The sequence below is a fragment of the Leucopleurus acutus genome (genome assembly GCF_964270905.1).
Source record: "Leucopleurus acutus genome assembly, chromosome: 19".
NCBI lineage: Eukaryota > Metazoa > Chordata > Mammalia > Artiodactyla > Delphinidae > Leucopleurus > Leucopleurus acutus.
Window position 1 is genome coordinate 10640167 of NC_139161.1, and position 12926 is coordinate 10653092.

Genomic DNA, 12926 nt, shown 5'->3' on the forward strand with positions numbered 1-12926 from the left:
GGGCAGTAAAGGGTCCTGGGCCAGCAGTTTTTGCAACAATAGCCAGCAGATGCAAGTCCAGCTCTGGAAAGGGGGCACTTTTCCCAAACTGCTCATTACACCTCGTGGGCTGGTGGCAGACAGGGTGGGCATATCTGGGACAAGGAGCAGAGATTGTGGAGGGACAGAATCATACGCAGCTGGGTCCAGAGGGAGGGCAGGCACAGGTGAACCATGGGGCCTACACAGTTCAGGAGCAGTACTGATGTCCCAGGAGGAGGCCAGGGTGGTCTCAACAAAGGGGACAAACAGCCCGAGGGGACTGAGGGGAGGTCGGGGTGCTCTGGTTGGCCTGGTTGGTGGCTGAAAGGGGACTTAGGAGCTGAAGCCCTTCCAGGGTGGCTAGCACTGGGGTAGAGAGGAAGGCAGGGCCCCTGTGAAGACCCAGTGACCTTGGATGGTCTTGGCAAAGAAAGGGACGGGTGGATAGCCAGAGCTCAGAGGGGCCAGAGGGACCAAGGTGTGACCACAAGGAGCTGGGTGACTTGAGATGCTGGCAGGGTCTGGCTTTAAACCTAGGAATGTTCTGGAAAGTCATGCACGATGGCTGGTCAGAGAGTGCATGTGTGACAGAGCCAGCTGGGGTCGTGTGGGGAGGGGCAGAGATGACCCTGGGAGACCAGGAGTTGATGGGAGCCACAGGCTGGTAGAGAGCTGAGGATTTTCGTGGGCAGGAACTTGTGGGCAACCAACGGCGAGGGGCTGGCTAGCAAGGTCAAGGCAGAGCCACAGCTCGGGAAAAGGGGCCCTGATCCCAAAGTGAGCCCGAGCTGCCTCCCTCCCTGATTCTCACAAGTATCCTTATGATCAACTCTCCATGGTAGGAAAGAGTGGAGCAAATCTGTCTTCGGAAGCCAACAGAGGAGGCAGGGTGGGCTGGCCCAGCCTGCGGGACAGTGGCAGCCCCACGGAGCCCTGGGCACTTCTGCCCCGGGCTGAAGCTCCCACCCCCAGAACCAAGGTTGGCGAGAGCCCCAGTACAGTACAATCTTTTCTCTTAAGGACTGTGTCCAGCTTTTCCAGTGAAATGTAAGGACATTTGTCCCATCAAATAGAAATTAGAAGTTGGTGTTTGTCACAGCATTATTTAGAGTTGGAATGTTGATAAGAGATTGACAAGCTCAAAGAAGGCAGGCATCTTGGTATTCCTCACCAAAACACATGAGCTGTCAAGAGCAGTGCTCCATGATCATTGTGGAACAGATGACATTCCCAGGGACAGCTGTGACTTGCTTCCTAATCTCTTACAAATATGACCGAGTATTACACAGCCATTAAAAATGACATGACATGAAAGTTGTCAAATTGCAAAGTGGCTTACAAACCTATATGTAGAGTGTGATCCTGTTTTTCTTTTGGTGGGGGGCAAAGGGGTTTATATACAAAGTCAGGAAGGCAGGATAGATTCTAAATAGTGACGCTGGCTAACTGTGTGGCAGATTTATGGGTGATCATCTGTATTTTCACATTTCCCCGTTTCAATGCACATTACTGTTTGTTTGATAAGAAGAGATAATAATGTTAGCTTTCTTTTTCTGTGAGAAATCATTAGGGTTCCAACAAGTAGGTCCTTTGACAGGTCTTGAGGTGGAGAGAAAGCCAACATCCTCCTCTCCTGATTATATTTTGGAATTTCTCCAGATGAATACCTGGATGATCAAGGAAACAAGAAGCCAACCAGCTCCTTTGGAGCCTCCCAGAGAGAGAAAAAAAGTTCAGACATGTTTCCTTCTGCTAATTCAGGTGACACATCATTCCAAAATTGACGGTGACATTGCTCAGACCACCCTGGACATCACGAACACCAGCTGCAGGCTGGACATGCATCAGAAGACACTGGCTGAGCTGGACAAGGAAGTGAAAAAAGTCAACGACCTCATCACAAACAGTGAAAATGAAATCTCCAGGCGCACAATCCTGATTGAGAGAAAGCAAGGCCTCATCAACTTTTTGAACAAGCAGCTGGAGCAGATGATTTCTGAACTCGGGGTAAGACCCCAGGGCCGGGAGAGGCCGCTCGGGTTGATATCCATGCCTGGCCATTCCAGGAACTTCTTATGTTCAGAAACGAACTCACGTAAGACACACGCGTTCCTGTCCCGCTGATCATACAGGTGAAGCACACGTGTCTGTGCCAAGTGCTCTGACTCGGGCTGTCTGCAGACCTTCTCTGTCGGGCCAGATAGTATTTCAGGTGTTACAGGCCAGATGGTCTCTGTCGCAATCCCCCACCCCAGCGGCTATGAGGAAGCACAGGCAGTACGTAAACAGACGGGTGTGGCCGTGTGCAGTAAAACCTTACCTAGGGCCCCTGAAGTTTGAATTCCATATAACTTCCGCCTGGCACAAAATTCTCTTCTGATTTTTTGTGCGGCCCACGGGCTATGCGAAGATAGGCAGCAGGCGGGATCTCAGCCACTGACTGCAGCTCTAAGTGAAGCGGTCTGATGAGTCTGGGGCTTGAAGTCCTACAGGTTATCCAGGTATCGCTGACCTGAGGAACCTACCAACAGCTTCAAGTCCCAGAACAGGATGGGCAGCTGGGGGCGCATTCTTAGGTAGACCTCGACACCAGAGTGCGGTCTCAGAGCTGCAACCTGCTTGGATTCCAAGGGAGTAAAGACCCTAACCCATGACAGTGCGCTGTTAAAAGACAATTTGCAAAGCCTCTTGGGTGACAGAGGCCCTGCTGCCCCTGCCCCAAGACTGGGGCATGGTGGGGCCCGGCCAATGGAGGGAGGGGAAGGGGTCACAGACCCCCAGACCCATATCTCCCACAGCAGGTCAGTCCATATGGCCTGGGCCCTCGGGGGAAGGGACCCAATGTCAGGGTCCCTGGTCCCTCTGAGTAAAGACCCCCTACTCGTCGTACAGACACATGATCTCAGGGGTCCCCACCCTCGGCAGCCCACCCAGATTTAGAGGCTCATTCTTCTTTCTGGTGAACATCACTTTCAGGGGGAAGAAGTGGGGCCCCTGGAGCTGGAGATCAAGAGGCTGACCAAGCTGATCGAGGAGCACAACGCCGGCATGACGCAGGCCCAGGTGACCTGGCTCCGGCTGCAGCAGGAGATGGTGGCGGCCACGCAGGGGCGCGAGGAACACCTGGCCTCCCTGGACATGTCCAAGAAGGAGATCCACATCCTGGAGCAGAAGAAACTACGGATAGAAAGTGAGCTCCCCTTCCCAGCCCCCCTCCACAGCACCTGCTGTTGTGTCCCGGTCCCACCTGGTCAGCCCAGCCCTGCAGCCCCACAGGAAGTGCTGCCTGGTGTCCAGGGCCCACTCGGCCTGAACACATCATGCCCATTTCTTCCCGGAAGTCCTGCCGCCTGCTTGTCCTGCCCTTGAGCCACCCAAACCCCCCTGTTGGTGGTCAGGGTCGTTGCTTTCCGGCCCTGCCCCTGAGCTTGGCTGGTCTTTCCTAGGGGCTTGGTGTCTGAGCGCCAACCCTGTCCCCTTCGGCCTCCTCTGGCTGGGCGGGGGTGCCCGAAGGTCGGCGGGGCTGGGGGGCGCTCTGGGCACAGACCCAGATCACAACCCCCAGGGGCCACCCCCGACCCCCGGCCACCCTCCCCGCAGACAAGATCGACCAGGAGAAGAAAGAGCAGAAGCAGATCGAGCGGCACATGAAGGACCTGGACAATGACCTGAAGAAGCTCAACGTGCTGATGAACCAGAACCGATGCAGCTCCGAGGAGCTGCAGCAGGGCAACCTGGCCACGGAGGGCGAGTTCGTGCGTGCGCTCAAGGTAGGCTCCACCTTGAGCTCCCGCCCGTGGTGGGCAGGCAGGGGGCAAGGCGGGGGAACAGGTGTGTGCCCGCCCTCAGCCCCACCCTCAGCCGCCCCCTCCCCATGCAGGCCTCGGAGCGAGAGACCATCGAAATGCAGGAGAAGCTGAACGAGCTCAGGGAGGAGAAGGCGGCCGTGCTCAACAGCCTGGTGGAGGCGGAGTGAGTGCCGGGCGCGTCCTGTCCCAGGGTCGCTGCCCCGCGGAGCCGTGGGAGGCCACCATCCACGTAAACCGGCCCGGGAGGTGGGGGCGGCTCTGGAACCCGAGGTGGATCCTGGGGAAGAGTGGGGTTCTTGTCTCCTGAGCTCAGGGCAGCCCTCCCACCAAACCCATGATCGTGGTGGCTGGAAATAGAGTGGCTTCCTTTGGGACAGACTTTTTAAAAACTGTATGATCTTTCTGGTGCCTGATTGTAAGAGTAATCCAGACCCAACGGTAAGCATTTTAAACTGTGACAGTGTGTGCAGAGTAGAAAGGAGACTCACACTTAATCCAACCCTCTTCCTTTACCATTTTCTCTGTGTATTTTCCTTCATTTTTCTTAACAAAAATGAGATTGCTCTCTATGTCCCCCTTTGAAGTAACCTTATATTTTTCTGTGATGTCCTTCCCCATTGGTGCACGTAGATCTGCATCTCCAGTTGCAAGGGCTCTGGAGCGGGTACTGTAGGCATGCACCCTGACTGGTGCCATGTGATTGCCAAGGGGCTAGTGGCAAAGGGATCATCCCCTCCCTGTGGTTTGACAGAATCTACACATAATACCACCTGGAGCTTGCAGAGGATCTTAGTCCCTCCAGGCTGCTCAACAGAGCACCACAGACTGGGGCTTCTAAACAGTAAACAGGAATTTATTGCTCACGGTTCTGGAGGCTGGAAGTCCGAGATCAGGGTGCCTATATGGTCGGGTGAGGGCTCTCTTCTGGGTTGCAGACTCCTTGCTGTGTCCTCACAGGGTGGCAGGAGAGGGGGAGATCTGTGGGGTCTCTTTTATGAGGGCACTAATCCCATTCATGGGGTTCCACCCTCATGACCTCATCACCATCCCAAGACTTGGCATAAGGATTCCAACATGTGGATTTGGGGGCGGGGGGACACAAACATTCAGACCACAGAGGGTGGGGGGGCATGTGTCTTTGCTAACATTTTAATAGCTTTCAGGCTCTTGGTCTATCTAGGCTTTTGACTTCTTCTTATATCAAATTCTATCACTTATATTTGCTTTTCTCAGTTTCTCCTAAAGTTACATATCTGTTTTCTCCTCTGCCCCAGCCCCCTGCCCCGGCCCCCCAGTGAGGGTGGTGGGCACTGGGGTTGAGTTCACCTTCTGGTCCCAGAATGGTAACATTTGTTTCTATTTAAACCCTTGCCTGGGTGCCTGCAAATTAACCAGGCCACCTGCTAGGTGAGGGCGCCCCTCATGGACGGGAAGGCGAGGGTCTCCTGTAGCCCATTACAGACATTGCTCCTTGTGCTCGGTGCCCACCCCAAGCACAGCACACAGCGATCACCAAAGCATCAGAAAGAAAGCCCCTTCATTCTCCAGCTCTTACACTGCCTCTCCTTCCTTTAAAGACACCAGATCATGCTTTGGGACAAAAAAATCCAACTGGCAAAAGAGATGCGCGCCTCAGTGGATTCCGAGACGGGCCAGGCAGAGATCCGGGCCATGAAGGCCGAGATCCACAGGATGAAGGTGGGTGGGAGGAGGGAGGTGTGGGGAGCTTGGGAGCTCGGGGTCCTGGGAGGAAACCACTCCAGCACAGCGGCCTGCAGCCCAAGCACAAGGAAACTTGCTGTTCCCTTTGCTGACCTCCTGTATCAGGGCCTGTCCAATTCTTGTTCTTACTGCACCGAAATGGTTACAGGACACACAGCTGTCTGCACAGTATTCATGAACTATTTTACCCTCACTCTGTGCAAGCAATGCACTCCAGTATTTTTAAACGCTGGCTGTGACCCCCACCCCCACCAATCTCACGACCCATTTGTGAGATGTATCCCACTGTTGGACCAGAAAGACTCTCACTCAGTAACAGGGTTCAAAGAACACACCTACCTTTTCCTTCCGAGCCATGTTTTCTCTCTACTGTCATCTTTAGCTGGATTTCATTCCCTTGAGAAAATGCTGGTAATTAAATCACAGGCTGTCACTGAGCCAAAGGTTCAGGGCCTTAAGGATACAAATGAGAGCAGGTAATAAAAACAAATGTGACATCACTTTTATAATTACGTGGTTAATAATAACCCCGCTAGCTATTGAGTCCAGAGGAATTCTGATCAAATGCATCTACTGCTGATAAGTTTTAGAAAGCCACTCCATTTAACTGACTTTTCAAACCGCAGAAGTTGCAGCAGGTCAAACCCTCTACCACAGAGCTTACAGCCACACAGGCATGTGCACACACACACACATACATGGACGGACGGGGCTACCGCCCCCTTGCCCCCCAGTTGTGGTTTTGTTTTGTTTTGTTTTCCATAACAAAAATAGTACATATAATTCAGCAACTTATTTTTTTAAAAATAATCCAGACATTATCCTTCTTTAACAGTTGCAGAATATACTATGGATATAACATAATTTAATGAAACATTCCTAGGTTGATGTGAAGATTCAGAATGTTTCCAGTTTGTTGTTTTGTCACTAAAACAATTGTTACAATGATATCCTTGTGGAAATCAATGACCATATTTGTTTTCATGGGTCTGTTTCTGGGCCCCCTGCTGTGTCCACTGATCCAAGAGCCCAAATCCACACGGTCTTGATTTCTGTGGCTCTGTCCAATGTGATTCCTCCAGCATTGTTCTTTTTTACAAAATTGTCTTGTCTATTCAATATCTTTTTCCTTTCCAAAAACATTGACAATCAGCCTGTCAATTTCTGCAAAAGTTCCTGCACGGATCATGGTTGGGATTTGAGGCTCCAGATCAATTTAGAGAGAATTGACACCTTAGCATTGCTGAGTTTTCCAGTCCGTGAGCAGGTGTGTCTGTCTCCCCATTTACTTGGTCTTGTTTGATTTCCCTTGTTAGTGTTTTTGTCTTCGGCATTCGGGTTTTGCATATGTTTTGTTAGATTTATACCTAAGTGTTTCGTGTTTTCTGGTGCTGTTGTAAATGGTACTTTCTAAAATTTTCAAATTCCAGTTTCTCATTGTTAAGGTACAGAAATACAATGGACTTTTTTTGTGTGTGTGTGGTACGCGGGCCTCTCACTGTTGTGGCCTCTCCCGTTGCGGAGCACAGGCTCCGGACGCGCAGGCTCAGCGGCCATGGCTCATGGGCGCAGCCGCTCTGCGGCATGTGGGATCTTCCCGGACCGGGGCACGAACCTGTGTCCCCTGCATTGGCAGGCGGACTCTCAACCACTGTGCCACCAGGGAAGCCCCTACAACGGACTTTTTTACATTGACTTTGTTCCTGTGATTTTGCTAAACTCACTCATTTGTTTATTGGTCTATAATATTTGACAACCCACTGCATGAAAAGGGGTTTCTCAGTGGATTTGCGTTGCTGATTTACACGTGGGGGATTGAGCACACGTGTGTGCCGGTGTGTATATGTGTGTGTGTGTTTTGGCGTTTCCTCCTTGGGAGGTTGCCTGTTTATATCTTTGCCTGATTTTCCTGTTTCTTATTTCTTAGCAATTTTTAGGACCTCCTTGTATATTGGGGTTAATAACCCCTGTCTATAATACCTATTCTAAACGTTACCTCTGGTCTACTGCTTGCCTTTACACATTTTTTTTTATGGTCTCTTTCCGCTCAGAATGTGTTTAGTGTTTAGCTGTGTATCAGTCTTTTCCTGTATGGCTCCTGGGTCTCCGGTACTGTTAAGAAGGTTCCCCAGCTTGAGGTTACACAAACAGATTCCTGAGCTTTGTCAATTGTTTGCACATACTTAGATCTTGAATACACCTGGAATTTATTTGGGGATGTTGTGAATAGGGGTCCATCGTATTTTCTCTCTGCTGGAGAGTGAGTTATGCCAGCGGCATGTATCAGGTGATCTGTGCTTCTCTCACTGATTTGAACGGCCACGTTGATCACATGGATGGAGTTGAGGTTGCCATCCTTGTCCTGCATCTCTGCTCTGCTGTGACAGTTATTTTGACGGGCTCGTGCCAGCGCAGAGCATTTGGTTACTGTCACCCTTGCTCTGTTTTAACCTCGTGGGCTAGGCCTCCCACCACCACTCGTAACTTAACTTGGGGATTCCTGCCTGTCTATCCTTTTGTTATTCTGAATCAACTTTATTGAGGAATAATTTACATGCAGTAACATGAACTTATTTTAAATGTCCAGTGCACACGTATGCAGCCACCACCCCATGGAGACGTAGAGCACGTCCACCCCTGCAGAAAGCTCCCTGGCGCCCCTCGCAGCCCAGCTCCCACCACGACCCAGCCCCCAGCCCAGGCCCTATAGGCCCTACACACCACCATCTCACAAAACCATGGTGCATTTTTCCTAATGAGGAAATTAACCTTGGTGCAATACAGTTAACCAAACTACAAATTCTAACCAGAGTTCACCGTTTTTTTTGGCTAATGTCCTTCTTCTGCTCCAGGACTCAACCCTGGGCCACATCTAGTCCTCATGTCGCCCCACCTGCCCCGATCTCTGACGGTTTCTCAGTGTTGCCCTGTTTGCCTGGTGTTCTTTACATGGACCTTAAATCACTCTGACCGGTTGACTAAGCCCCCAGGTTCCTTTCTCCCCTGGGGACATCACCCCTGCGGGTTCCCTGATGGTTCAGTTGGATGTGGTGGGAGGTCCCTCTGCTCTGTGCACCCAGGTCAAGCACAGCCAACTGCTGAAGCAGCAGGAGAAGATGATCCAGGACATGGAGCTGGCTGTCGCACGCAGAGAGACCATCTCCACTCGGGCCGAGGGGCAGTGCAAGATGGACAAGAAGCTGCTCACCCGCACAGACTTCCACCGCAAGCAGACCGAGCTGAGACGGAAGATCAGGGACATTCACAAGGTCGGGGAGCCGAGCGACTGGGAAGGGACCACGCTGCAGGCCACCTGTCCACAGGCGGTCAGCCTGTGTCACCAGCCCCGCTGGCAGGCGTGCAGGCATCACTGGCCAGGGCCGTATTTCTGATGTACTTTCCCCAGCTTGGGCTGCGATTTCACTCTGTCCTTCCTGCCTGCTTCTCGGCCGGTCCCTCCCTGCCCCACCTGCCTCACCGCCTCTTCTTCTGCCCCTCATTCCCAGAGCTATGGTCACAGCTGCTGTGTCAGGGCTGTTTTAGGAGACAGAGAAGTGACAGTGGGGGCTGGGGGTGATGGGAGGAGCTCGGGTGCAGAATCAGACAAGCTGCTTTCTTCTGTGCTGGGGACAAAAGCCTGAGCCTCACACCCCACGTGCTGGTTCTGGGTCAAGATACAGTGGGTGTCAGATCAGTAGGTGCTTCCCGAGTGCCCCTAACGTTCTGCTCTGATAGGGGCTTTCTTTGGGAGTTTGTCTTGGGTTTAACAGAAGATCTATATAGGGAGGGTGCAGCTTAGGACTGGAGGCGGCCCTATTTCTGCCCCTTTCTGCCTAACAGAAATGGCATCAGGGAAGTATGGAGTGCTGGTGAAGGGCATGAGTCCCTGTGTCACTGACCCCAAGTGGGTGGTGGGGATGGACCAGCGGGAACGTGGAGGGCACCCACTCGAGCCCATGTCCCCGTCCACCAGTCCATATCGACTGAGCATTGTGGTGTGTGCCTTGCCCTGAGAAGGGACCAGCTGTATGGCCCAAGTGCCCCCTCCTTTTGTGATCACCAGGCTGGGCTGTGGGCTCAGACTTCCCTCAGCCCCTGCTGACCAGCTGTGTGGCCTCAGTGCGTATAGAAACCTTCCACGCCTGAATTTCCTCATCTGCCAGTGGAGATAGGAGCAGTGGCCCCTCCCTGAGAGGCGAGGGTTACATGAGACAGAAAGCTGCCTCGGAGCCCCACCGTGGGTCCCAGCCCTGCTCTTCCACTCATGGCTCAGGCACGTTGTCTGACCTCTCTGTACCTCTGTTTACTGACCTGTGAAATGGGTCCTCACCTCATGGCATCACCCAGAGGACTGAATGGAGAATGTTGGAATAGCCCCTGTAGGGGGAGTCCTGTATGAGGAAAGGTAGCTGAAAATGACAGACTTGATAAACTGCTCATTTGGATGTTACTGGAGGCGCAGAGGGGCCTTTTCCGGGCCTGGTTTGTGCATTTCTCTGCCACGTTGGCCACTCCTGGCGTCCATCCCTCTCGACCCCTCGTGGCTCCCCAGGGGCCTCCTCTGCCCAGCTTGGTGACGGACTCCTCTCCGCCCCACCCCACAGAGGGTCTGGCCAGGGATCCCTTGCTGGCCTCCCCACCCCCAATACTCTCCTGCACCCCCTCTTTGGGAATCCTCCTGGATCATGTGCATAAAGGGTCCTGGGGTCCTCCCAGCCTGCCTCTGCTCTGTCGGCTGAATAACCGGTGGGCAGGGTCCCAGGATGCTCCTGTCTAACCCCCCAGGCCACCGAGGAGTGCACCCAAACCATCCTAGAACTGGAAGAAACTCAAAAATCCGTGAGCGACTCCCTCCTGGAGAAACAGGAGCAGCTGTCAAGGATGCAGGCCAGGGCCGACGAGCTCGAAGCTGACCTGTACCAGCTGGCAGCCCTCAAGCGGCAGGTACACAAGTCCCCAGGGCCGCCAGGGCCACAGGAACCCAGCAGCAAGGCCCGTTCCGGCCCAGCTAAGCCCAGGCTGATCGCACCTGAGGTGCTGTCGTCCACCTCATGTTTCCCATGAAGTCTCCATGGGCCGGCACTGTCCTGGGTGCCAGGGCAACAGACTAGAATAGAAAAGGTGACAATCCCTGCCCTCCTTCTGAGGGCGGGAGGGCAGGTGAGAAACAAAACGAATAAGAAAAAAGGTACCATATACCTGATGGCGACATAGACACTCCGGAGAAACAGGGGGCAGAGAAGGAGCATCGGGTGGGTGGGGGCTGCACTTGTAAGTAGGGTGGTCTGAGACGGCCACACAGGGGAAGCGACACTGGAGTCAAGACTTGCAGGGAGCGAGGGAGTGAGCACCCCCAGGTACAGCAGGAGCTGGAGACTGCTGGGGCCCCTGGGCTTGCACCGCTTGGGGCTGCACCACCATGGCCAGGGGCTTCTCCCTCAGAGGGGGTTGGGGGGGGAGGAGTAACTTGGGGTTATCGGGATCGCTCGGCTCTCATGTTGAGTGTGGAATGGGAGGGCCAAGGGTGGACACGGGAACCTGTTTGAGGCCATGATGGTACTTGAGGAGGATGGGGACGCCTGGAACACAGCACGGAATGCGGGTAGCCTGGGGCTAGTGCGAAGCCGTCAGATTCTGCGTATAATTTCAAAGTCGCCCCAGTGGGATTTCCTGCTGGATTGGATGTGGTGGTGTGAGCAGAAGAGAGGGGTCAAGCAGGGCTGCAGGGTTTGGGGCCTGACCAGCTGAGATGGGAGTGGTGGGCGCCGGGCCTGGCCCCTGGCAGGTTGGACGGCGGGTGAGGGAGGGTCCAGGCTCCACCCCGTGCATGTCAGCCTCTTTGCCTGGAGCTGGAGACTCAGCACCCTCAGCTGTTCATTCCTGCAAAGTTCTCCTCTGGCATGTCCTTGAGTTGGAGTTCGTGCCAGCCCAGAGGGTGTCCTCTTTTTAACGTGCGTAGCCTGACACGGGGTCTCTTGTCCCACCCAAGAACCTTTCCACGCTCGTGGCCCTGCAGTCACGCCTCAAGCACCTGCAGGCCGTGAAGGACGGGCGCTACATTTTCCTGCTCCGCAATAAGCAGTCACTGCTGGCAGAGCTCAAGCGGCTGGACGACCGCCTGGCCAGCATCAGCACCATCCTCCACCACGTGAAGGACAAGTACCCCCAGTTCCAGGAGGCCCTGCTCAAGGTCAGCCGGTCCATCAGCAACAGGCTGGAGTCATCCGGGCCCTAGAGCGCCCACCCCAAGGAGGAGATCAGTTTTGTGTATCATCAGGGGCTTCAAATCTTTCTACCCTCAGAGACACCAGTTAAGAGAAACAGACAGGCCAGCATTGTAGGAATGTTTTTTTTTTAGCCACCCAGCAGTTTAAACCAAGTCAAATGTCAGCGTTTCCAGTTGCATTTCGGTGAGTCTTCTGCTTGCAAAGGCAGTGCCAGTGAACACGAACCCATATTTCCACATTGGGCTTACTCCTCCAAGTAAAACTGGAAACCCAGGTCTCTGCTCCTGCCCCCACTCCCAGCTTGGGTTAAATCCAGATTCCCAGCTTACACGAGCAAGCCCAGGGGGACCCTGGCTGCATCTGGAAGCCTAATGCCTGAGATAAGACCACACAGGTGCATGAACACAGACCTCCTTGTCTGCCCACTTGTCCTGCCCTCTCCTCCGGCCAGGGCTCCTCCCCCCACACTCAGATTCCTGAGCCCCTGCTACCTATGCCTTCTCTGCAGTTTAAAGGGAAAGTGTTCTACAAAGTAATTTTATACTTTCAGCAGAAAAATAAAACTATTTTTCTGAATATGAGAGAAAATCGTATTTATTCTAAAACATTTCAGAAATGCAAAACCCACAAAGAAGCGAGGAGGCCCTCAATCCTGCTCTGACACCGCTGCACCGGGCTTTCTGTGCCTGGTTCCACCTGACAAGGCCACAGGGTCCGGCTTCTGTATGTCATTTTGGAAAGCTTTCTCCTTTTTTTTTTCTTTTTCATTAACTTTTATTGGAGTATAATTGCCTTACGATGTTGTGTTAGTTTCTTGCTGTACAAGCTTGCCCCTCTTTTTTTTTTTTAAGCTTGCTCGCCTTAACATGAGACTTTGTGTACGAAAAGTTCCTTGTCATTGAACATTTTCATGACAGTCGATTTTATGGGTTATGACAATGTTTTCCTTTTCAGAAGAACTTTAAGTTGCTTTCAAATTTTCGCTATTTTGTCGTCTGGGTGCTAGATTCGCAGAGCCGTGCCTCGGCGGGCGGCCTGGCGGGCTCCAGGATGCTGAGGGTTCGCTCATGCGGGGGCGTAGCGCCCTCTGCGACCCCAAAAGACGAGGCCCCGCCTCTCCCCCAGAGCTCTCCCCTGCAAGGTGCGC

General features: G+C 53.2%; 1 protein-coding gene across 1 annotated transcript in view; it reads left to right on the forward strand.

Annotated features, from left to right (window-relative positions):
• Positions 1 to 11787, forward strand: part of CCDC40 (coiled-coil domain 40 molecular ruler complex subunit) — a gene marked incomplete at both ends in the record, with an annotated part of 41906 nt that extends 30119 nt beyond the window's left edge. The window contains 8 exons of the mRNA XM_082860772.1: positions 1783 to 2028; positions 2998 to 3211; positions 3622 to 3791; positions 3902 to 3993; positions 5408 to 5528; positions 8633 to 8821; positions 10338 to 10496; positions 11542 to 11787. Of these exons, the coding sequence (XP_082716898.1) occupies positions 1783 to 2028; positions 2998 to 3211; positions 3622 to 3791; positions 3902 to 3993; positions 5408 to 5528; positions 8633 to 8821; positions 10338 to 10496; positions 11542 to 11787 (1437 nt within the window). The remainder of the gene's footprint in view (positions 1 to 1782; positions 2029 to 2997; positions 3212 to 3621; positions 3792 to 3901; positions 3994 to 5407; positions 5529 to 8632; positions 8822 to 10337; positions 10497 to 11541) is intronic.
• Between the last annotated feature and the right edge of the window lie 1139 nt (positions 11788 to 12926).